At 32.3% G+C, this 25,214-nt stretch overlaps 1 protein-coding gene across 1 annotated transcript in view; it reads right to left on the bottom strand.

Annotated features, from left to right (window-relative positions):
- Nucleotides 1-2,479: 2,479 nt before the first annotated feature.
- LOC148948074 (uncharacterized) overlaps nt 2,480-25,214 on the bottom strand; it is a 407,093-nt gene continuing 384,358 nt past the window's right edge. The window contains exons 2-5 of the mRNA XM_089096084.1: nt 13,418-13,542; nt 11,383-11,547; nt 7,664-7,828; nt 2,480-3,885 (exon numbers count right to left, since the gene is read on the bottom strand). Coding sequence (XP_088952210.1) covers nt 2,615-3,885; nt 7,664-7,828; nt 11,383-11,547; nt 13,418-13,463 — 1,647 coding nt within the window. The 5' untranslated portion in view covers nt 13,464-13,542 and the 3' untranslated portion in view covers nt 2,480-2,614. The remainder of the gene's footprint in view (nt 3,886-7,663; nt 7,829-11,382; nt 11,548-13,417; nt 13,543-25,214) is intronic.

The raw sequence follows: 25,214 nt of genomic DNA on the forward strand, positions 1-25,214 counted from the left end.
TTCAAGAACAGTTAGGGGTATGAAGTTGAAACTTTCATGGCATGCATAACAAAATCATAATGTACATCGAGGTTGTAAAAAGGGGGTACATTAAATACATCAGTAACAGTATCAAATACATGTATCGATTACATAAATACTTAGCTTACTACGTAAGTTAAGTAGAAACTTTTAGAGAATATTAGGGGGCAAGCTGTTAAATTAAATCACAAGATACTAAGCGCAAAGGATGAATCAGAAAATACTCAAAAATGGCTAATGGCAATAAGTGCATTTGTAATTGGCCCATTTTGTTTTAAAAATAATTTTTGCTACAAACTAAATCAAAAGGCTTTTTTTTTATAGTTGCAAATAAGAAACCTCATCATTATATCTAGAACAACTAGGAACTCAAGTTGAAACGTTTGTGGATACTGCTATTACTATTTCGGCTCTTACAATTTAAATAAATAAAAGTAGTGCAAGCGTATCCAAGTAGTCAAAGAGTATGTTAAGTTTTTATTTTTAAGTTATGATATTAAGTTTTATTTTTCAGGTCAATTTCAGAAGCTATAAATTTAAATGAAAAAATACTGTTTTTGTCAAGATCAAAAATTGTTGAAAAAGTTTCTCCAACCTAAAAATAGCAACCCATACTATGGATTCTTGTAGAAGACCACTGAAAAGATATAACATATTATTTTTTCCATGAAAAAGACTATGTCAATATAAAAAAGAACAGAAATTAATTTAAAAAACTCTGTCCACTAAAAACATATTTTTCAAAGAAAAGTAAAGAGCTCCATTCAGCAAACAATGAGCAAAAATAAAGTAACACCATCTTTCAAGTGTAAAACTACCACAAATTACCATCAATAAATAAAATAAACACAATAGGAACAGAAATTAAAATAAATACCCGATTCAAACAAAAAAAGAAAAAAAATTAAACCGACCAGGACTGATAACCCCGGTTATAGGCGTTTACCTCCCTGGAAAATACCCCCCCCCCGGGGAAAATAAGGCTTTCAAAATTTGAGAATTTTGTTTGAGTTTTTTTTTATCACCGTAGGGGGGGGGAAGAAATTTTGGTACTTGTGTATTATGCGCCACTCACTCAAGTTTACGATGTGTAAATTCGAGAACATACCAGTTTTTACGTTAGTTTGTTCGTTGCTTTAGAAATTAACTTGGGCTATAGATTTCCATATTGGGGGGGGGGGGGGCAAGTATAGCTGGTCTGCATGCAAAATGTGTTTGGTGCAAGTATTCTGCATATTAAATAGATAGATAGAGAAGTATATTTTAAAGCCAAATATACGGCCATGAATATAGTAAAATAACAAAAATGAAAGACACAATAACATACTTTGATCAGCGATCATCATAAAACACATAAATGAAACAAAACATCAACATAATAATAGTACTTAATACTTGGCAAATGGTCATTGAAAAAAAAGCACTTAACACTTGCAAAAACACTTAGAAACATTACATTTACTGTGATTTTTTTTTTTTAGTAAACAAATTTTCCAGACACCTTGCTATTCTTCTGAAATTTTTTAGTGGCCATACCAAGAAAACATTGTTTTGTGACTTCAAACTGCCCAAATACTTTACCCCCCCCCCCTTATGTGCACATATAGCCCAAATTATATGTTTGCCATATATTCTGTCACTTTTCTTTGTGTTGTCTCGCACTAAGCTAAAAAAAAAACTAATGAAGAAAAAGGTGGTCTCGAGTTTTAAACAGCGGTAAATTTGTATGATTGGTGCATAATTCACAAGTACCAAAATTCCACCCCCCTGCAGAAATAAAATAAAATCAAACTCAATAAAATTCTTAAATTTAGAAAGCCTTATTTTCCACGGGGAGGGGATTAATTACCGGGGGAGAATTTTCCGCGGGGGAAAACTTTGGCAACTGACAACCCCCATGGCTTCCCAAGACCAGAACATAATTTGTGCTTTACTAAAAACCAAATACATTTGAAATGTTTTCACTTTTCTTACTTTCAGAAATAAAAAATTATCAAAACTTGAAGGAATATACCTAAAATCAGAATATGTCAATTAAACTGACAATCCAAAGTCTTTTTTTTTAGCAAAGCGCGACCAATACTATGGCTGCTTAAAAAAAAAAATTGAGCAGAATTAATAGGTATAAAATATTATTTTTTCCATGAAAAAATTTATATCAATAAAAAACGAACAAATATTAAACTATCTTTAAAAAACGAAAAATCAACGATAATTTTTTTTAGTAAAGTGCAGCCCATACTTTGGCTTCGTATAGAAAAAAACTGAGAATATTTAAAAGATATAAAATATTATTTTTTCCATGAAAAAGACTATCAATAAAAAACGAACAGAAACTAATTTAAAAAACTTTTTCCACAAAACAAGTTTTTCAAAGAAAAGTAAAGAGCTCCATTAAGCAAACAATGAGCAGAAATAGATAAAAATAATCTTCCAAGCGTAAAAAAAACATAAATCACCATTAATAAATAAATTAAACTCAAAAGGAACAAACATTACAATAAATAGCCAAGTCAAACTCAAAATAAGCAAAGATTAACATGAGTAGGGCTGATAACCCCATGCCTTCTCAAAACCAGAACACAATTTGCGCTTAACTAAAAACAAGAACGTTTGAGATGTTTTCACTTTTCTTGCTTTCATAAATAATTGTATGCACTCTTTGATGCTTGTTCAAATGTCCTGCTTGAGAAAAGGTTTGGTCACACACATCACACTTAAACGGTTTTTCACCAGTATGCAATCTTTTATGAGTGTTCAAATTTTGTGCGAGAAAAAAGGTCGTGTCACATTCATCACATTTAAACGGTTTCTCACCCGTATGCATTCTTTTATGTGTTTTCAAATGCTCAGGTCGAGAAAAGGTCTTGTCACATACATCACACTTAAACGACTTCTCACCCGTGTGCACTCTTTGATGGGTGTTCAAATGTGATGCTTGAGAAAAGTTTTGGTCACAAACATCACACTTAAACGGTTTCTCACCCGTATGCACTCTTTTATGGGTGTTCAAACTTGATGCTCGAGAAAAGGTTTGGTCACACACATCACACTTAAACGGTTTTTCACCAGAATGCAATCTTTTATGAGTGTTCAAATTTTGTGCAAGAGAAAAGGTCTTGTCACATTCATCGCATTTAAACGGTTTCTCACCAGTATGCAATCTTATATGAATGTTCAAATTTTGTGCGAGAGAAAAGGTCCTGTCACATTCATCACATTTAAACGGTTTCTCACCCGTATGCATTCTTTTATGTGTTTTCAAATGCTCAAGTCGAGAAAAGGTCTTGTCACATACATCACACTTAAATGGCTTCTCACCTGTATGCACTATTTTGTGCCGGTGAAAATTTGATGAATGAGAAAAGGTTTTGTCACAAACATCACACTTAAATGGCTTCTCACCCGTATGAATTCTTTTATGGTAGTTCAAATTTGCAGCGCGAGAAAACATCTTGTCACATAGGTCACATTTAAACAGCTTCTCACCTGTATGCACTCTTTGGTGCAGGTTCAAACATGATGAATGAGAAAAGGTTTTGTCGCAAACATTACACTTAAATGGTTTTTCACCCGTATGAATTCTTTGATGTGTTTTCAAATTTTCAAGTTGAAAAAATATCTTATCACATACCTCACAATTATATGTTTTTTTCTCTTTATGAATTCTTTGATTTCTTTCCAATTTTCTATACTTTTTACTTTGTAGGCAACTTTTCAAACCAGTTTTCTGATTTTTTAAGTTTTTTCCTTCAGATTCTGATGCACAAGCATTTGAGAAACCACTCGTAGATGGATTTTTTGAAATAACTAATGACGTATTCCCCTGTAAGTGTATCCCAGACACGTGTGGTGAAAAGTGACCTAGAATTTAAAACTCTATAAAGTTAAATAACAGCAAAAAAATAAAATAAAACAAAAAATCTAAACTTAGAAAAACAAAAACAAAAACACATCTTTCAATATGTTTTAAAAACCTACAGAGTAAAAAAAGTCAAATAAAACAAACTATCAAAAATTAATAAACCGAAAACAAAAAATAAAGCTTTCAATTTGTTTTACAAGTTTACAGAAAAAACAGTGTATGTTTCGATATGTTTTAATTTTATTTTCAAACCCTTTTCTCTCCCACATGGTGAAATTATAAAACAAAAAATCGTGAAGAAATGAAGAAAACGAGGACAATTAACAGCCAGTGAAAAAATTGAAAAACTATGCAAATATGTCGGTCAAGATCTCCGCTTGACCGTCCTCAGTGCAGAATAAAACTGATAAAAATATAAAAACCAAACCTTAAAATAAAAACACCAAACTAAAATTGGACGACCCTTTCCTAGTAACAGTGAAAGGGTAACTGAATAAAAAACACAAGTCTAAATGGCATTTCAGAATTTCATTTTGCGTAAAGCACTGTTAAAGGCTGATCACTTTCCAGTTTGACTGTTATCGGAGACTCTATTCGATTGTACAATATAACTTTGTGGATGTATGTAAAAACGATCAGAATTAATAATTTTGTCATAAATGGGACTTATAAAATTTCTCCAGTGTCCCTATTGAGAGCTACCTTTTGGTGAATGTGCTTTTTTATTTCAACTACCTCCCTGAAAACCTGCGTGAGACCTTTAACGGGGGCAACAATGGAGGTTTCGTCAAACAAAATGAAATGGTGTGGACTCTCGTACACATGTTGCGCCAAGGCGGAATCAAAAACCTCAGGCCTTTGGCGTAACCTCATGGCCTTATCGATTGAGGACTTATGTTCAGATAACCTCTCCCCCAATTTGTCACTCAATTTTGGAATATAGGGTAGAACAGTGAAAAGTTTCTTATCATCCACCAATGGGACAGTATCTGTTGGGGTTTGTGGATTTGATGCATTCTTTTCTGCCTGTTTTTGTCTTTTGTCTACAATAATCTCAAGTAATTTTATAGGGTATCCATTGCAAAATAAAATGTCCTTAATATAGTTCAATTCTGAGTCTATGTGAGGCTCTGAGTATATTCTTATTACACGGTCAACTAAAGAAATAACAACTCCTCTTTTTATGCAGGGAGAGTGGTTGGAGGAAAAATGAAAATACCTATCGTTATGCGTAGGCTTTCTAGAAATAGAAAATTCAAGGCCAGGAGACTTATTGAAAATTAAAACATCTAGAAAAGGAAGTTTGTGGTTATGTTCTAGTTCTAACGTGAATTGAAGGTAAGAGTCCAAAGTGTTTAGATGAGTTAGGAAGGAGTTAAGTGACCCTCCTCCATGCTCCCACACAGAAATAACATCATCCACAAACCGACCCAAGAAGCGGTGATTCATAGGAAAATTTTCCAGAGCAGAGATTTCTCAAATTTTCTCAAATTTTAATTTCTCAAATTTTCAACTACGTTGAATAAAATTGGTATTTCAAAATTTTGATTGGATGTGTTTGGCGAAAAGGTGGGTATGAGAAGGGGTTTAGTTGCCCTCCAACCACTTTCGACTATTAAAAAGGGCACTACCCCGTTGAATTTTTAATCTAATGAGTCCTTTTTGAAGTTTCAACGGAAAAGCTTTCTATAAAAACCTTTCATGTCCCCAGGGCACAAATTACAACCCGTGCCCTTAGGGCTGAGGGGGGAGTGTCCTCCTCAAAAACATTAATTATATCTGGAAATCAACTACGTAGAACAAGACAGCTATCTCATTTTGATTGGTGATCCATCAAATTTTGATTGGATGTGTTTGGGGAAATGGTGGGCGTGGGTGTTAGTTGCCTTCCAATCACTTTTGACCCTTAAAAAGGGCACTAGAACTCTCGATTTCCAATCCAATGAGTCCCCTTTGAAGTTTATACGACGACCCCTTCCATATGAAGTGCCTCTGAAAAAAAATAAAGTAAAACAACATTGGAGCCGTATGGCCTATACTATAGGCAACGCTATAGCGTTGCCTTTGGTAGGCAGTTCAGTCTAGCTTCTAGGGAGTTCAGATATTAACAGCCAATTTTCTGCTTAATTCAAATTCAACTTGAAATCAATATAATAGACAGACTTATTTCTAAATTTATATTAAAAAAACAAGTTTTTTTAACTGGAAGAAAGGAGCAACATTAAAATTTGAAACGAACAAATTTATTACGTATATGAAGGGGTTGACTCTTCAACAACTCGCTCAACAAAAACACAATGTTTCAGATATATCTTCATTGTTAGAACATCTGGGTTCCCAGGTGTCGTAATCAAATTTACATGGTCCTGAAATACTAGGTAAATTAAGCAAAGGAACATTTTCCTGTTTTGGTGACAAAAGATGATTTGGGAAATAAAAGGACTTCTCACTGTCACCTGGTAAAGCATCTTCAACTTCTAAAACAAAATTTAAATAGACATAGAAAAATTTAAAATAAAGCTTACTAAGCAAATCTGACAGCTTTTCTTTTTAGTTACGTGTTCCCTCCTCCTCAATACCTCACTCTTTACATTCAAGTTTTTAGTACTTTTGAAAAAAGCTTCTTCTTGTTCCAATTGAATGAACATTGTGTTTTAGAAGCCCTTCTTAAAGAATTGGGACAAAATTAAAACTTTGGCTAAAGAGCGAGGTGTTGAGGAGGAGGCAATCCCCTTCATAACGCAATAATTTAAGTTCGTTTAAGTCTTAATGTTGTTCCTTGCTTCCAGCTGGAAAAACTTTTTTTTATTTAATTTCTAATCATTTTTTAAATAATCCCAAAAAATATGGACCACCTCCACGGAGAAATACCCTCATCACAGATATATCCTTTAGACAATTCAATCCCGGTGAAAATTTACCCAGGCTATTACCCTTAACAACTCAGCGCGTAAAATTGAGACGGAAAAGAGAAAGCAATAAATATAAAATAAAAATTACATAAGAATTCTGCAAAATTCCCCTAGTGTTTAATATCTAGGGCAACTAGCGGGTCTAGTCCCCCTCCAGTCTTTTTGGAAAGGACACTAAAACATTTAATTTTCGCTTGAATGACCTTACATGATACTCTAGGACCACTGGGGCGATACGATCAAACAAAAAACAAACGAACAAAAAAACAAAAAATAAAAAACAAAAAAAATTAAACAAATAAACACGCACAAGTGATGTTTCTTCAGGCAAAAAATTAAAAATTCCACATTTTTGCGGATAGTAGCTTGAAACCTCAACAATAAGATTCTCTGATACGTTGAATATGATGGTTTTATAATTATTAAAATTCTTTGACTTTTAGAGGGTGTTTCCCCCTTTTCCTCAAATAAGGAAAATTTTCTCAGGATCGTAACAATTGATTGGTATAACTAAACTTAATGAAACTTATATATTTGAAATCAGCATGAAAATGCAATTCTGTTGATGAATTTATTGGTATCAAAATTCAATTTTTCAGAGTTTCGGTTGCTATTGAGCCAGGTCACTCCTTATTTACATTTCGTTACCACGAACTGTTTGATAATAAAACCTACCCAGCTACTTTCGAGCGAAAATTAAAAATGTTCATAAAATACTGCAAAAACGGCTAGGCAAACGCCTGCACATTGGAAAAAAATGAAAGAAAATTTCCATCATAATATTAAGTCCCTTTGTCCTATTTTGGTCCAATGAAATATTATTCAATACATTTCAATCAACAAAGAGACAATATTTCAGATATACCTTCATTGTTAGAACATTTGGATTCCTGGGTATCGTATTCAAATTTACATGGTCCTGATATGCTAGGTAAATTAAGCAAAGGAACATCTTCACGTTTTGGTGACAAAAGTCGGTTTGAAAAATGAAAGGGCTTCTCGCTGTCACCTGGTAAAGCATCTTCAACTTCTAAAACAAAATTTAAATAGACTTAGAAATAAAATAAACCTTACTAAGCAAATCGGACAGCTTTTCTTTTTAGTTACATGTTCCCTCCTCCTCAATACCTCACTCTTTACACTCAAGTTTTTACTACTTTTGAAAAAAAGCTTCTTATTGTTCCAATTGAATGAACATAGTGTTTTAGAAGCCCTTCTTAAAGAATTGGGACAAAATTAAAACTTTGGCTAAAGAGCGAGGTGTTGAGGAGGAGACAATCCCCTTCATAACGCAATAATTTAAGTTCGTTTAAGTCTTAATGTTGTTCCTTGCTTCCAGCTGGAAAAACTTTTTTTATTTAATTTCTAATCATTTTTTAAATAATCCCAAAAAATATGGACCACCTCCACGGAGAAATACCCTCATCACGGATATATCCTTTAGACAATTCAATCCCGGTGAAAATTTACCCAGGCTATTACCCTTAACAACTCAGCGCGTAAAATTGAGACGGAAAAGAGAAAGCAATAAATATAAAATAAAAATTACATAAGAATTCTGTAAAATTCCCCTAGTGTTTAATTTCTAGGGCAACTAGGGGGTCAAGTCCCCCTCCATTCTTTTTGGAAAGGACACTAAAACATTTAATTTTCGCTTGAATGACCTTACATGATACTCTAGGACCACTGGGGCGATACGATCAAACAAAAAACAAACGAACAAAAAAACAACAAATAAAAAACAAAAAAAATAAACAAATAAACACGCACCAGTGATGTTTCTTCAGGCGAAAAAAAAAAATCCACATTTTTGCGGATAGTAGCTTGAAACCTCAACAATTCATAACAACAGTTCTGTTGAAACCTCAACAGTTCTCAACTGTTGAAACCTCAACTGTTGAAACCTCAACAGTTCATAAAAGACTGCAAAAACGGTTAGGCAAACGCCTGCACATTGGAAAAAAATGAAAGAAAATTTCCATCATAATATTAAGTCCCTTTGTCCTATTTTGGTCCAATGAAATATTATCCAATACATTTTAATCAACAAAGAGACAATGTTTCAGATATACCCTAATTGTTAGAACATTTGGATTCCTGGGTATCGTATTCAAATTTACATGGTCCTGATATGCTAGGTAAATTAAGCAAAGGAACATCTTCACGTTTTGGTGACAAAAGTTGGTTTGAAAAATGAAAGGGCTTCTCGCTGTCACCTGGTAAAGCATCTTCAACTTCTAAGTTATGACGTTATAACTTCAACTTCTAAGTTATAACGCAATAATTTAAGTTCGTTTAAGTCTTAATGTTGTTCCTTGCTTCCAGCTAGAAAAAGTTTTTTTATTTAATTTCTAATCATTTTTTTAATCATCCCCTAGTGTTTAATTTCTAGGGCAACTAGGGGGTCAAGTCCCCCTCCATTCTTTTTGGAAAGGACACTAAAACATTTAATTTTCGCTTGAATGACCTTACATGATACTCTAGGACCACTGGGGCGATACGATCAAACAAAAAACAAACGAACAAAAAAACAACAAATAAAAAACAAAAAAATAAACAAATAAACACGCACCAGTGATGTTTCTTCAGGCAAAAAAAAATCCACATTTTTGCGGATAGTAGCTTGAAACCACAACAATAAGATTCTCTGATACGTTGAATTTGATGGTTTTATAATTATTAAAATTCTTTGACTTTTAGAGGGTGTTTCCCCCTTTTCCTCAAATAAGGAAAATTTTCTCAGGATCGTAACAATTGATTGGTATTACTAAACTTAATGAAACTTATATATTTGAAATCAGCATGAAAATGCAATTCTGTTGATGAATTTATTGGTATCAAAATTCAATTTTTCAGAGTTTCGGTTGCTATTGAGCCAGGTCACTCCTTATTTACAGTTCGTTACCACGAACTGTTTGATAATAAAACCTACCCAACCACTTTCGAGCGAAAATTAAAAATGTTCATAAAAGACTGCAAAAACGGTTAGGCAAACGCCTGCACATTGGAAAAAAATGAAAGAAAATTTCCATCATAATATTAAGTCCCTTTGTCCTATTTTGGTCCAATGAAATATTATCCAATACATTTCAATCAACAAAGAGACAATGTTTCAGATATACCCTAATTGTTAGAACATTTGGATTCCTGGGTATCGTATTCAAATTTACATGGTCCTGATATGCTAGGTAAATTAAGCAAAGGAACATCTTCACGTTTTGGTGACAAAAGATGGTTTGGAAAATGAAAGGGCTTCTCGCTGTCACCTAGTAAAGCATCTTCAACTTCTAAAACAAAATTTAAATAGACATAGAAATAAAATAAACCTTACTAAGCAAATCGGACAGCTTTTCTTTTTAGTTACGTGTTCCCTCCTCCTCAATACCTCACTCTTTACACTCAAGTTTTTACTACTTTTGAAAAAAAGCTTCTTCTTGTTCCAATTGAATGAACGTAAGTGTTTTAGAAGCCCTTCTTAAAGAATTGGGACAAAATTAAAACTTTGGCTAAAGAGCGAGGTGTTGAGGAGGCGGCAATCCCCTTCATAACGCAATAATTTAAGTTCGTTTAAGTCTTAATGTTGTTCCTTGCTTCCAGCTGGAAAAACTTTTTTTTATTTAATTTCTAATCATTTTTTAAATAATCCCAAAAAATATGGACCACCTCCACGGAGAAATACCCTCATCACGGATATATCCTTTAGACAATTCAATCCCGGTGAAAATTTACCCAGGCTATTACCCTTAACAACTCAGCGCGTAAAATTGAGATGGAAAAGAGAAAGCAATAAATATAAAATAAAAATTACATAAGAATTCTGTAAAATTCCCCTAGTGTTTAATTTCTAGGGCAACTAGGGGGTCAAGTCCCCCTCCATTCTTTTTGGAAAGGACACTAAAACATTTAATTTTCGCTTGAATGACCTTACATGATACTCTAGGACCACTGGGGCGATACAATCAAACAAAAAACAAACGAACAAAAAAACAACAAATAAAAAACAAAAAAAAACAACAAATAAACACGCACAAGTGATGTTTCTTCAGGCAAAAAATAAAAAAAATCCACATTTTTGCGGATAGTAGCTTGAAACCTCAACAATAAGATTCTCTGATACGTTGAATATGGTGGTTTTATAATTATTAAAATTCTTTGACTTTTAGAGGGTGTTTCCCCTTTTCCTCAAATAAGGAAAATTTTCTCAGGATCGTAACAATTGATTGGTATAACTAAACTTAATGAAACTTATATATTTGAAATCAGCATGAAAATGCAATTCTGTTGATGAATTTATTGGTATCAAAATTCAATTTTTCAGAGTTTCGGTTGCTATTGAGCCAGGTCACTCCTTATTTACAGTTCGTTACCACGAACTGTTTGATAATAAAACCTACCCAACCACTTTCGAGCGAAAATTAAAAATGTTCATAAAAGACTGCAAAAACGGTTAGGCAAACGCCTGCACATTGGAAAAAAATGAAAGAAAATTTCCATCATAATATTAAGTCAATTTGTCCTATTTTGGTCCAATGAAATATTATCCAATACATTTCAATCAACAAAAAGACAATGTTTCAGATATACCCTCATTGTTAGAACATTTGGATTCCTGGGTGTCGTATTCAAATTTACATGGTCCTGATATGATAGGTAAATTGACCAAAGGAACATCTTCACGTTTTGGTGACAAAAGTTGGTTTGGAAAATGAAAGGGCTTCTCGCTGTCACCTAGTAAAGCATCTTCAATTTCTAAAACAAAATTTCAATGAAACAGACACAAAAAAAACTTCTAAAGTAAAGCTTACCAAGCAAACATGACAGCCTTTTCTTTTTAGTTAGGCTAGGCTAGGTGTAAAAATGTAAATATACAAACATCATATGTATTCGTAAAATCAGATCTATATACAGCTTTTTTGTTTCACAAATCGTTTTAAAAAATCCACTTTTTATAAAGCAAAAGAAAATTAGAAACAGTCAAGAAAATTCACTAACATAGAACAAACTAAAGCCTGAAATTCATAACCTAGAACGAGTTGCTGGATCAGTGTAGTTGTCTTGAATGGACCAAAAATCATATAACAAAAATTGAAAGGATAAAACAGCCCCCCCCCCCAGAACCTGCGGACAAGTGTTGTAAGTTATGACCCCTGGACATAAGGTTTTAATGGAAGAGATAGTAGTATAAATTTGGGAGGGGGCTCATTTGATTATAAATCTGAATTTTTAGTTTCCTTTTTGAGAGTCAAAAATAATTTGATGGAAACTAGCCCCCCCCCCATCCCAAACCAACCGCCTTTTCCCCAAATGCGTCTGATCAACTTTTTGAGATTTTCATTTTGTCCAGAATAGACGCAACATCATATAGTAAAAACTCAGGGGTTTACACAGCCCCCCAGAACCCAGGGTATATAAGGTTTTTATGGAAGGAATGATCGTATAACTTCGTCGTGTGCTCTTCCTATTGGAAATCAGAAGTTCTAGTTCCCTTTTTAAAAATCAAAAGGGACCAGGAGGGCAACTAACCCTCCTACCTTCTTTACCTCAAATCCATCCCATTGAATTTTTATCAAATTTTTTAGATAGCCACTTTGTTAAAATAAGTCAAAAGATTAGTTAACAAAAACTCCAGTGTGAACACAAACCCAAAGAGCCCTGGGACAAGTGGTGTATGTTATATCCAGGGGACATATAAGGTTCTTATGCAAGGGTTTTGAAAATATTTCACAGATCATATAAGTAAAACCCCCTCCCCAACTCAAAAAACTTATAAAAGATATTCTACTCCAAAACTCAAGCAAGCTGACCCCTGGCTTTCTCTCCATGACCAGACCCCCCCCCCAAAAAAAAAACTTATTGCGATATTTTATTCCAAAATTATGGCAACCCACCCCTTGCCCTTCATGGCCTGACCCCCCCCCCCCCAAAGTAAAACATCAATTTATTAACGATATTTTATCCTAAGACTTGTGGAAGCTGACCCCTGGTCCTCCATGGCCCGCTACCCCTCCCTCGCCCCGAAAATTATCAATGAGAAATCACAGGAACTGACCCCTGGCCCTCCCTCCCTCTGGTCAATTTATTCAGATTAACTGAATAAATTTTTTTATAGCTTAACAATCACAAAAAATGGACAATTAAAAGTTAAAAGTAAAAAAAAAATACTACTCAATTGGGGGTTCTTCATTAGTTCCCAAAACATAATATATGGTCTCAAAAAGTTTAGCAGCTGATTTCAACTACCTTTATTCATCTTTTACATGTATTATGATTAGATATTCCCATCTGAGCCCCCATAACTACCCCTCATTTGGTGGAAATATTTCGTTCATCATTCCTGCACAAAGAAAAGATTGACAGAAAATTTTTCAACCACACTATCAATTGTCTCAACAAACTTAAAAATTAAAGATATTATTTTGAGTTTTAATGTGTTTTGCGTCACAAAGAAGCCACTATTATCACCACTCAGCTCTTAATCGTTAAATCAGAGTACAAATGCAGTTAAAAAAAAATTTCTTAGCCTCACGTAATGAGCAGGGAAAAAAAAGAATAATTATTTTCAAGAACAAAGTAGGTTTTCTTTTATTCTGACATTTAAAAAATTAACTGTATAACTTACCGTTTTTAATGAAATAATCCTCAGAAACTGTGATGGGATCGGCCATTTTCAGAAATTGTGGCTAATCCATGAAAGATATTGGAATGGGGTTAATGCAAATTATGAGAATTACAATACTATCATTGAAACCCTTTCACTAAAATTCTTTAATTACACTTGAAGGTGATATTTAAATGTAAAACAAAACAAAAATATCCCTATTCAATGTGTTCATTATTCATTTGATTTCTATATACCATGGTTACAGTGACAGCTGTTAACTAATAACGAGCTGTAAACTAAACTAATTCAAAAAGTTATTCAGAGGGTCAGAGACATTCCGGCATTTGTCTTACTGGCCTTATTGTAAGCGATTTGAATATTTATTCTGAGCTTCATTTAAAAAGGATTGGGAATGCTATAATGCTTCAATGTGTGTTATTTTAGTTTTCGGGTTTATTTTTGAGCCGAGATTATCCAAATAACTAGGAAACTTAATTTAAAAGAAGCTGATGTAAACCTTTTGCTGGTAAGGAATTTTTCAAAATTTCGAAAGTTGCAACTGAATATTGTACATAAACACCAAAGGTTTCTAGCTTTAGTGCCACTTGTTGGCCACGTGTTATGGATCTCAAGTATAATTTAGGGGTGGTTTTGTTGCAACTATATATGCACAATAGAACAATTGAAGAGAGAAGCTATGAAATTCTGAATTCGAGAAGGGGCAAAAACAAAAATTGGTATTCGCCTTTGCTTGCACATGCTGTAATCTATGGATAAATTTATTATTCTGAAAAATCAATACGTTTTTCACAAAACATAATATGTCGTAACTGTGGGTTATACCAAGAGCTGTCATTTACCCCATCCTCCACTTCTCGCATCTTCGTGTGACCTCTGGGATAGTTGTTTGTGCCTCGCAATATTCTTTCCAAATTCAAGTTTCTTATTTGTTTTTAGAACTCTTTAGAGAGCAAGTGATGTAATATAAAAGACCAAGCCGATTCATTTAAAAATTGTGGAAATAGCAATTCAACTCGACCAAGCAAACAACAGCCTCCAAAAAATCACCTTTGTAGGCTACTCTTTCCTTTTTTACTTTTAACAGATTTAATAGAGAGAATTCACTATTGTGAACCAGTAGTGATTTACTAATTGTCCTAGAACAAGTGATAACCGTGTAAACAAAAGTCATGATGAGGTCAAAGCCAGCAAAAGCCAACAGACTGCAGCTAAACTAGCAAATAAAAAAATCAATTTAAGTTATAATTCATGAATTTGCTTATGTTTATTAAACTTGAAAATTCAGTTAAGTGTGATGTACCTTGGGTTTTGTGACTTTTTTTGGTTGTTCAAGTAAATATAGTCTTCACTTTTAAAAGATCCCATTTATCCATTGAATGTTGAGAGAAGAGTGACCCATTGTTTGCACTATAGATATTCACTTTTGTTTTATTCTTTAGTAGTAACATCAGTGATGGAAGTTGTTTTATAATGTGGGTTGGACTTGCTTAATTATTTAGTTTTTTTTCGTGTGTTTAGCCTAGTTGTCATTTTACTGTGTTATAATTAAAAATAACTTTTGTTTTTGCTCTCTTACCTTAAAATGCTTTTTTTTGGCTTTTCGTTTTTTTTCACTGAGAAAGGTTCCTGGACTTAGGGTTGAAATATATGGATTGTTTTTTTAAATTAAAATGTTGCTTTGTTTTTATTTTTGTTCACTGCTTAGTTGAAATTAAAACCCATTTTTCTTGCTTAATTTACCATAAATGGAAAAGCAGTGTGGTCTAAGAAATTATTTACATCTAGCCTTAAGGTGGCAAAGACCAAATGCAATTTTATTATTTTAGAATTTAGCAAAAAAAAAATGCCAATATAATTACGCAACAAAAGTTTTTAGAAAATTGTAAAGTAAATAAAATAATTCCAAAATCGTTTTGTTTCAAGCACCATTTAAATACATATGATGAAGTTAATCACACAAGAAAGATAGATTTACTAAATTTAAATTATTTGTTGAAAGATAAACATTTCCAGAGGTCACAAATTGTAAAAGAAATAGATTTTTTTTTTTTAAAACCTTTGCGATTTTCTTAATCCCTATGATTTCAATCAAATTATATCAATTTTCAAAAATTCTTTTGAACATTTTTTATGATTTTCTAGAGAAATATTAAACCAGAAATTTTTGCCAAAAGCAATACGGTAGTAATTCTAGAAAAAGTTGCTTACAATAGTAAAATAAAAATTAAGAAAGGATTTAGAAGGCCATAATGGTTCGTCAAAAATAAACAAAATAGGTCTCCCCTAAGACCTATAGTATCAACAGCTAATTCAGTAACGGTAAAGACCAAAATTATATTTTTATATTTTATATCTCCAAAATTCTTATATAAAAAACTCAGAATTCTTAAAAAACAAACTTATTTATATCAAAATATCCAATGAATCTAGGCTGTTTAGTTTTGATATAAAATCCATTATAGGTTATAATGGATTATAACCTATATAGATACTTATATAGGTTACCTTTTGATAAATCTTTAAGTGTTTTATCCAAAAAAGTTGACAAACACTAAAATGAGATAGAAAAATTATCTGCGGGAATTTTTTTTTAAAACCTTTGCGATTTTCTTAATCCCTATGATTTCAATCAAATTATATCAATTTTCAAAAATTCTTTTGAACATTTTTTATGATTTTCTAGAGAAATATTAAACCAGAAATTTTTGCCAAAAGCAATGCGGTAGTAATTCTAGAAAAAGTTGCTTACAATAGTAAAATAAAAATTAAGAAAGGATTTAGAAGGCCATAATGGTTCGTCAAAAATAAACAAAATAGGTCTCCCCTAAGACCTATAGTATCAACAGCTAATTCACTAACGGTAAAGATCAAAATTATATTTTTATATTTTATATTTCCAAAGATTTATTATATCTCCAAAATTCTTATATAAAAAACTCAGAATTCTTAAAAAACAAACTTATTTATATCAAAATATCAAATGAATCTAGGCTGATTAGTTTTGATATAGAATTCATTATAGGTTATAATGGATTATAACCTATATAGATACTTATATAGGTTACCTTTTGATAAATCTTTAAGTGTTTTATCCAAAAAAGTTGACAAACACTAAAATGAGATAGAAAAATTATCTGCGGGAATTGAAATAGGAACTATATTAAATTTAGTTAAAATAACTAGTAGGTATACTAATTATTTCAGGTTCAGAAATAATTTTTTTCATGAAATTAGGAGATTAGAAATTGGAGGACCCTTAAGTCTGCAGTTAGCAAATATTTATGTAGACTATATAGAAACTATAGCTACAAAAACATATTTTTTCAAACCTAAATTTTTGTGCAGATATATGATATGTTAGTTATCTAGAATTATGGGGAATCACTAATTGAAGGTTTTATGGAGCATTTAAATAATTTGGGAGGGAAATTAATTTTTACATTTCAAAAAGAAACAGAGAATAAGTTACTGTTTTTGGATATTTGAATCCACCAAAATAATAATGAACTAACTTTTTTAATTTACCATCAACCATTATTTATCTTTTGCATTAAATCAACAAATCCAAGTAAAAGGGGTGTGGTTATTTCTTTAGTTTATAGGGTATTAAACTTAGTATCACCAGAATACATGAGTAGTGAACTAATTTTTATCATGGATATTCTAATAGGTAATAGATATCCCAAAACAATGATTTCTAAAATTATTAAAAAAGAAAAAAAATTAATAGAACTAGAAATATTAGAAGAAAATGGGTCAAATCAACTTACAAATTACATCACTTTGCCTTATATCCCAATCTTGTCATAGAAATCAAGGAAAAAACTAAACAAACATAATATAAAAACAGTATTTAAGTTTGGATAAACTATAAGCTCTGTGCTAAATAATCAAAAAGAAAAGGTTCCAAAAAACATACAAAGGGGAGTATAACAATAGTCATGCTCTTGTGGTAAATTATATGTAAGAAGGATAAAACAGAATTTAGAAAATAGGTTGCATCAACACAAAAATGCCATAGATTGCTCACTAAAACATAATCAACAACTGGAAACTTTTTAATCAGCTGAAGCAGACCACGTGTTTGACTTTCCATGTGATAATATTTTATTTGATCAAACAAACATAGTAGATACGTCTATAGAACTTTTGCAAAGTTTTTAGAGAAATTATTCAAATAAAAAATTATCTATATGAGTATTAGTATTAATAGAGATGAAGCGGATTTTAGAATATATTCAATTTATAATAGTTTAATTAGGAGCAGGTAAAATTGTCAACCAGTAGCAATTTAAATAATTGTCCTAGAACAAGTGATAACCCTGCAAACAAAAGTCAGGATGAGGTCAAAGCTGGCAAAAGCCATTGGGCTGCAGCTAAACTAGCAAATAAAAAAAAAATCCATTTAATTTATAATTCATGAGTTTGTTTATTAACCTGGGAAATTTAGTTAGGGGTGATAGACCTGGGGTTTTGGGACCTTTTTTTGGTTGTTCAAGGAAATATAGTCTTCATTTTTAACAGGTCCCATTATTCCACTGAATGTTGAGAGGTTTTTTGTCTTTAAAATTTAATGAACAGGAGTTGGCTCTTCTTAGATCACGGTTGGCAGGTTTTTTGTGAGGTTTTCTTGAAAACGAATCTGATGTAGTAGATTTGCTTTTTAATTCTTTTTATGACTCATTATATAATTATATTGGATACTTGTTTGCATTCCAGTTGAATGGTGTAAAGAACCCATTTTGTTAATGGTTTGAAAGGTCCTTCATCTTCTGGCCCACACAGAACTTCTACTAAGGTTGTCAAGTTAATTTTTTCTGCCAACGTTTCTGCTCTTACATGATTTTTCAATATGTCTTTTGAAAATGGTAATTTCCAAAGGGCATTAAATCATGCTTGTGCTATTATCTATTTTAAAGGGGGTTCATGGAATGACCTGGCTAGATATTGCCCTATATCTCTCTTATCAGTGTTTAGTAAAAGTTTTGAAAGAGCTATGTTTTCTCAACTTCTTGATATTCTTAATTCTAATTTTTTTTTCATGATTCCCAGTTTGGTTTTAGGGTAAAGCACTCAACTGAGCATGCATGTGCAAATCTCTTGAATTATATACATACATCTCTTGACTCTAGCCTGATATCTTCTACTCTTTCTCTTAATGCATGTAAAGCATTTGATTCCATAACACAAAAGATTCTTCTTTGACAACTATCCCATATTGGAATATGAGGTAGCACTTATTCTTCCTCTCTATTGTATTTATCTGGTCAAATAATCTCAGTTGAACCTCTCTTTCCAACCCGTCTGAAACAGAGTTTGGTGTTCCAAAAGGATCTGTGATTGGGCTGAAACTCTTTTTAATTTATGTTAATTGACCTCATAAATACGGTTGAAAAATCTAAAACCTACCTCTGTTCAAACAAGATTGCCCTTTTTTGAAAGTTATTCAGTGGTTTGATGTTAATTATCTTGCCTTAAATGTTGGCAAGTCATGTTTTTTTTTATTTTCTCAAGAGTTTCAAGGGCTTGTTCTGGTTTAAATAAAATACATGTATCCAGAGTTTCCCTTGTTTAGGCCTAAAAACGTTGTGTTTGATGCTTAGGCATCTTACTTGATCAAAGTCTCTCCTTCAAGCCTCACATTGACCTCATAAAAATCAAAGTATCCCAAAGCCATGGGATCCTTAAAAAATTTACACATTTTTCCAGGGTTAATTCTTAGACTCCTATTCTACAGCCTGGAGCAGCCTTATGTTTCATACTATTCTATTATTTAGATGTCAACATTTCCCTCGTCAATGGAGCAACTTTCAAAACTACATGATAAAGCAAGGACTATGATACAAAACACTAACCGTTCCCTACTTAAATCCTTGCTGGACTTGAGATCTCTTTATTTTCTGTCTTGTCCCTCTTAATTTTTTGAGGTTAGATGCCCAGCTTCCAGCTGCCCCATTTAATAATATGTTTTTAATTTCTGAACAATTGATTTATTATTTCTGCACTTTCAATAATTTTTGCACTAATTATTTTTGTGTGTAATTTACCATTGATCACTGGTATTCATTGGTGTATTTCTTGTTTTGTCTAAAAAAAAAAAATCAAATTTAATTCAAATTGAATAAACAACAACCTTGGCAGCCGCCTGCTATTTATTCAGAGACAATTTCTAATCCTAGAGCCAATCTGCTGGATGATTGGAAGTTGTTCAATTCCAAGAAACTCTGCAGTATCCTCAGGGCCCTAATAAATAGTATGGAGAATACTATCCATGATAACTCTTGTTTTCTGGAGCCAGTATATTGAATTCTACAGGGCAAAATGGACAAGAGCTATGAAAGCTTTTCCAAAGCCACAAATATGTTTCTGGGAAAAGACCTAGATCTTGCAAAACTCATGTTGTGCCTATTGCCCAGGACTGAGGTTGAAAGGCTTTACATTCATTGATTGTACCCTCTTTAAGACATTATTCTATGAAATTTATGTATTTATAAATTGATATTTACAACTCTTTGGTCAGTTTACCAGTGGATTGTGACATCTACACCAACTATGGCAAAAGTGGTGAGAAATTTCAGCAAACTGAAACTGGTCATGACATGTTTCTGTACAACAACGGATGATGACTGTTTTGATTACCTTGTCATGATGTGCTTTCAGAGAACAACCCAACATGTTTGACTTATTAATTGCAGTTTTGTAGGGTAAGATACCCAGTACTTGACAGGTTAATCTAGGTTTTAACAGCTAATTCATATTAAAATGTCTATCCTACTACCTAGAAAGTGGATTGTTTTAAAATTGAATGTGTCAAAATCATCTTAACAAGCATGTGTTTAGCTTGAATATTTTAACTATGTACAAGAATCATAATTTACACTCAAACATACAGATTTTACAACCATGGAGCCAAATCTTGACCCCACATTTAAAGCTTGAATCTAATCTTGGAAAATGTTGTCTAATCTTTGAACCAGGGTCTTAAGGTTATAACAAAATATCCTAATCAAAGACACAATAAACCTTGGGTAGATTTAATCTAAGAAAAGTATTGTGAAACAGAATAATTGTATCTAAATAGGCTAGGGTGTAGAGGAAACTTTTGTCTCAATTCAAATGTTTGGAAATCAGATATTTTCTAAGACTGTAGTCAGTCAATCCCAACAGGTCTAGTCCTATCCATCAGCCAATCATAACTATCTAACCCTATACACATGAGGGCCAATATTAGATAATTTTAATTAGGATATCTGGCCAAGATTAGGCAATGGCTGATTACCAAGGGTCTTACCCTAGTTGCAATTTCTCATTTTGTGTTAGATCTATATATTTTAATTGAAATTGTGAAGTGTTCACTTCTGTATTTTGTTTGTATATAAATCATATTAACACTTCATTCCTCTTATTTTACTCCTTTCTCCACTAGATCAATGGCTAACTGTACATATTCTTCTTACAAGAAACTAAACTTATAGGCTAATCGTTTTAAGGCTGTACAATTCTTTTGGCTGAACTGTGCTCTCAAGCTTCATATTTGAAGAAGACATTATGCTAATTATTGAAAAAAAAGTTTGTAAAAATGACTAACCAGTCAGTAAACCCCCCCCCCTAATAATTTTTACTAGTAATACCCCTGCAAGCCTGAGAACATTTGTCTAAGTTTTGATAAGGAGGGGAAACATCCTTTAAAAGCCAAGAAATCTCAATGAAAATTGCACAATCAGATTCAGAATATCAGAGAACTCAACTGAAGATGCTTCAAGCTCTTATCTATAAAATGTAAAATTTTGTGTTTTTTTTTGCCAGAAGAAAAACAATGGAAGTATGTTTGTGTGTTTTTTCCCCATGATGATTGTATTGAAATAATAGTTCTTGAAGATTTGAAGAGTACTCATTTGAATGAAAATTAAAAGTTCTAGTGCAATTTTCAAGTGAACAAAAAATTGAAAGGCTGTTAGAACATACTTTTTCTCTAATGATATCTAATCAAAATTTGAGATAGTTAATTGATTTGTCATAGTTTGAAAGGTCTAATGATTATGCCTCTTACTTTTTGGGATGATAGTATCCCCTGTGGCAAGACCCAAAAATGATCCATGGAGAAAGTTAAACAAATTGCCCATTTTTTACATATAGTATTTTTTATTTGGAAATATACAGAAACTTTTTGGGGAAATTGTTCAATAGGATGAAAGTTTCCATGGGGAATTATCCAAAAGTAACTATACAGAAACAGGAGAGGGGGGATTCATGTCATGATAAATAGTCAGAAATTGAATTAAAAAAATAAGTTTTTCAACTGAAAGTAAGGAGCATGAAAACTTTAAACTAACAAAAATTATTTCATATATGAGGGAGCAGCCTTTTCCTTATCTGTTGTACTTTATGCTAAAGTTAGACTTTTTCTCACCATTCTTTATGAACACGTCCTGAAATACAAGAGCTGTTGAATTTGAACAAAAAGTACTTTGAGAGATCTTAAGACTTAAGTAAAATGAGCAAGAGTTGAGGAAAGGGCAGTCTTACTCATGTACGTAAATAATGGTACTTGGGCACTATATGGGCCTTTACAAGGAAACCAGTCACAAAAAACCTGCCCATTCAAGAGACTGCTATAGCATAATGAAATGCAAGGCATGCTTTTCATTGTGTTATCAAGTATTTATACTGTTGTTTTTTGGGGGTTTAGGGGGGAGAAGGTACCTAGGTTAGGTTATTTATTTAATATATGGTATGCTTTACCCTCCCCTTAATATACAAAGATATAGCCCAAATTGGTTTATAAACTATTATATATTTATCCTTTTTATTTCATTGGCATTAACCAAACTTGAATTTTTAAGTTATGCCTTACTTTCAGTTGAAGAGCATTCTTTTTTTTATTTAATAAGAGTAAAGCATCCAGCATTAATATTAACATCATTAGGATCCTTGATATCAAATTCTGATAAGCTTCTTTATTTCATACTCCTGTACTAAATGGACTCTTTTACATAGTGCTAGTTTGGTTAATACTAATGAAATAAAATAGGATGAATATATAATAGTTTAGAAACAAATTTTGGCTATATATTTGCACATTAGGGTGGGGAGATGGGGGGGCAAAGTTTTATTTTTTAAGGATCAGTGATTAATTAAAGCATACTATATATTAAATACATAACCTAACCTAGGACCTCCCCCCCCCCAAAAAAAAAAAAATTTTAAGTACAGTTCTTGCCTTTGTTTATATCCCAGTTTCACCCATTTCACTCAATTCCACTCTAAAAACTATTTTATGTTTGAGTATCTCTCATGTATCTGTCATGGTAACTGTTGAGTCTCAAGTTTGACATTCTATATACACTAGATAAAAGAGTCCATTTAGTACAAGGGTACCCTTATTTTTAATAATTTTAAACTTGACTAACATGGTGAATTTAACTTCAAGCTTAATTTTAAATCAGTTATATTAAAATATCTAGATATATAAAATCTAAAGTATTTGTGTTTTTTTTTTCCTTAATGCATTACTATAGGTCTCCTGTTTAGCTGATTGCAAAGAAACTGAAGTTGTAGAATAGACTTTTGCAAAGATTTTGGGCATAACTTAGGTACAATCCTTTGCCATTTTGGTTTTACAGTTGAGTTAAGTTTCAATTATACTGGACAAACCTATGCATGGCAAACAGTATGCCTTATTAAACTTGTTTATTAGTTTTACAAAATTGCTTAATACAAATGATTAAAAAATAAAATAGGATCAAATTCACTTTTGGGTGTTGATTTTATTAATTGTTTATTCACAAATGGAGGAATAAATCTTTTTGCAGCAAGCAAGCCCCTTATGGCCTGTGAGTGAACTAAAATTAGAGTAGGCCTAGTGTTACTCACAGATAGTGCAGCAATTGTCATAGGTTTAAGCTAGGCCTATGATACATTTCTCAACTTCAAAATATATTCCTGGGTTTATTGTGGTTCTACAACCATTCCTGAGAATTTCATCTAGTTTAACTAAAACAGCAAGGCCTACTTTCTAAGAAAGACAAAACCCTTTAGATTACATAATAATTTTATTGCTGTTTTGTTTTTCTTGTCTTTATTTGGCATTAAGGACAAGGTGAAGATGGAAAGACATAAAATAGGCTATTGCAAACCTACAAAATTGTAAACTGTTGTACACACAGTTTAGTTCAGGGATAAATGAACCTGGTTGGAAAGGGGGCTGGGATACAACCATAAATGGTGATGGTACACTTTTACTAAACAGACTCTTATATATGCAGCAATGCATACCAGTGACAAAATAGACTAAGAGACGTGATGAAAACAAGTTTACAATGCCTTCTGGGATATAAACAAAGACGAGAACTGTATTTAAATTGTTTTTTTTTGGGGGGGGGGTTTAGGGGCGAAAAGGTACCTAGGTTAGGTTACATATTTATTATATGGTATGCTTTGCCCCTCACACCCCTAATGTGCAAATATTTAGCCCAAATTTGTTTCTAAACTATTATATATTCATCCTATTTTATTTTAGGTATTTGTTTAGCCTTGTGTTGAAGAAAACAATTTTCTAACATAGGCCTAGACATGTTAAGAAAACAATTCCTACTTTAAAATATGTATAATGATCCTAGTTCTTATATTATCCAATGGGAGAACCTTTATCATCAAGTCTTTCCTCTAAAAATCCTTCTTTTTCCAGTTTAAGAGAAAAAGTTTCCGAAAATCACCACGTTTTCAATTCAATGCTTAAGTCTTTTGAAATTGCCGCCAAATAAGTTGTTTTATAGAGAGCGTTCATGCCTGTCTTTTTAATACTTTTTTTAATGAGCAGCTGCCCAAATACAAAATATTAATAACAGTGGCAAAAATCAAAATATTACTATAAATATACAAATACATACAGAGTATATACCCCCACCCCCCTAATGTCCAAATATATAACAAATAAACAAAAATTGCATTCTGAAACTAAATATAACCAAATGAACTGTGCCCCAACCCCTAAATATATCCAAATCAGGGTATATATTTCTACATCTGAGGGGTGGGGGTATATACTCTGTATGTATATGTATATTTACAGCAATATTATTATTTTTTAATGATTTTTTTTTTTGTTAATGGCATGATTTCAAACAGAATTCACAATTTACATAATTTCTATATACCACTGCCTTTTCTTTAAACACGTGCTATGTCACACGTGCTAAACGCTATCTATAAAACAACTTATTTGGCGGCAGTTTATAGCGGCAATTTAAAAAGACCTGAGCATTGAATTTCAACGTGGTACTTTTAGAAACTTTTTCTTTTAAGCTGGAAAAAGGATTTCTAGAGGAAAGACTTGATGATAAAGGTTCTCCCGTTGGATAATATATGAACTAGGATCATTATACATGTTTTAAAGTGAGAATTGTTTTCTTAACATGTCTCCTTATAATGCGGCACAAGGCTAAACAAATACCTTATTTCATTAGCATTAACCAAACTAGGGTAAATATATACCAAATCCTATTATTGAGTTAGGAATAAGTTGAATACACCATTCAATGCCTTTTTATGCTGATTACAAATGTAATAGTCATCTCTATTGGAAATGAATTTCAGCCCCCCCCCCTCTATATATGCCAAATAAAGGTATATATTTATACTTTAGGGGGGTGGGTGTAAAGTTTAAATTTACCTCCATTTACATCAGAAACAAAATTTGCCCCCACCCCCCAATGTAGAAATATATACCCAAAATTGGCATATATATGGGGGGGGGGCAATAATGATTTCCTCCCGAGGAACACAGCTAAAATCA

This window comes from Artemia sp. Qi Xiang Cuo, chromosome 10 (genome assembly GCF_049724085.1).
Source record: "Artemia sp. Qi Xiang Cuo chromosome 10, ASM4972408v1, whole genome shotgun sequence".
Lineage (NCBI taxonomy): Eukaryota > Metazoa > Arthropoda > Branchiopoda > Anostraca > Artemiidae > Artemia > Artemia sp. Qi Xiang Cuo.